At 35.5% G+C, this 287-nt stretch overlaps 1 protein-coding gene across 1 annotated transcript in view; it reads right to left on the bottom strand.

Annotated features, from left to right (window-relative positions):
• Window positions 1-201, bottom strand: part of LOC119589318 — a gene marked incomplete in the record, with an annotated part of 10,654 nt that extends 10,453 nt beyond the window's left edge. The window contains 1 exon segment of the mRNA XM_037937939.1: window positions 153-201. Coding sequence (XP_037793867.1) covers window positions 153-201 — 49 coding nt within the window.
• Between the last annotated feature and the right edge of the window lie 86 nt (window positions 202-287).

Genomic DNA, 287 nt, shown 5'->3' with positions numbered 1-287 from the left:
CGGAAAGAATTAATTTATAAAAAAAAGAATTTATTATATATTTTTCTCACGACGGTAAACATACATACACAACGACATAGACAGCATGGATAGGTGTGAGTAATTAATATATAGGTATGAGGAATTAAAAATGGGGGAAGTTGTGCACTCACCTTGCCAGCAACATATTGCAAAAAATAAATAGCTGCACAAAATCTTCATCCTGGCAGGGGAACCAAAGACCTGAAAGAGGAAAAATGAATATTTCCTTTTTCTTTCTGTCTTTCAGATGGCAGACGGGTTGCCAG

The sequence above is a fragment of the Penaeus monodon genome, chromosome 25, assembly GCF_015228065.2.
Source record: "Penaeus monodon isolate SGIC_2016 chromosome 25, NSTDA_Pmon_1, whole genome shotgun sequence".
NCBI classification, from domain to species: domain Eukaryota; kingdom Metazoa; phylum Arthropoda; class Malacostraca; order Decapoda; family Penaeidae; genus Penaeus; species Penaeus monodon.
This window is presented reverse-complemented; position numbering and strand designations above follow the sequence as displayed.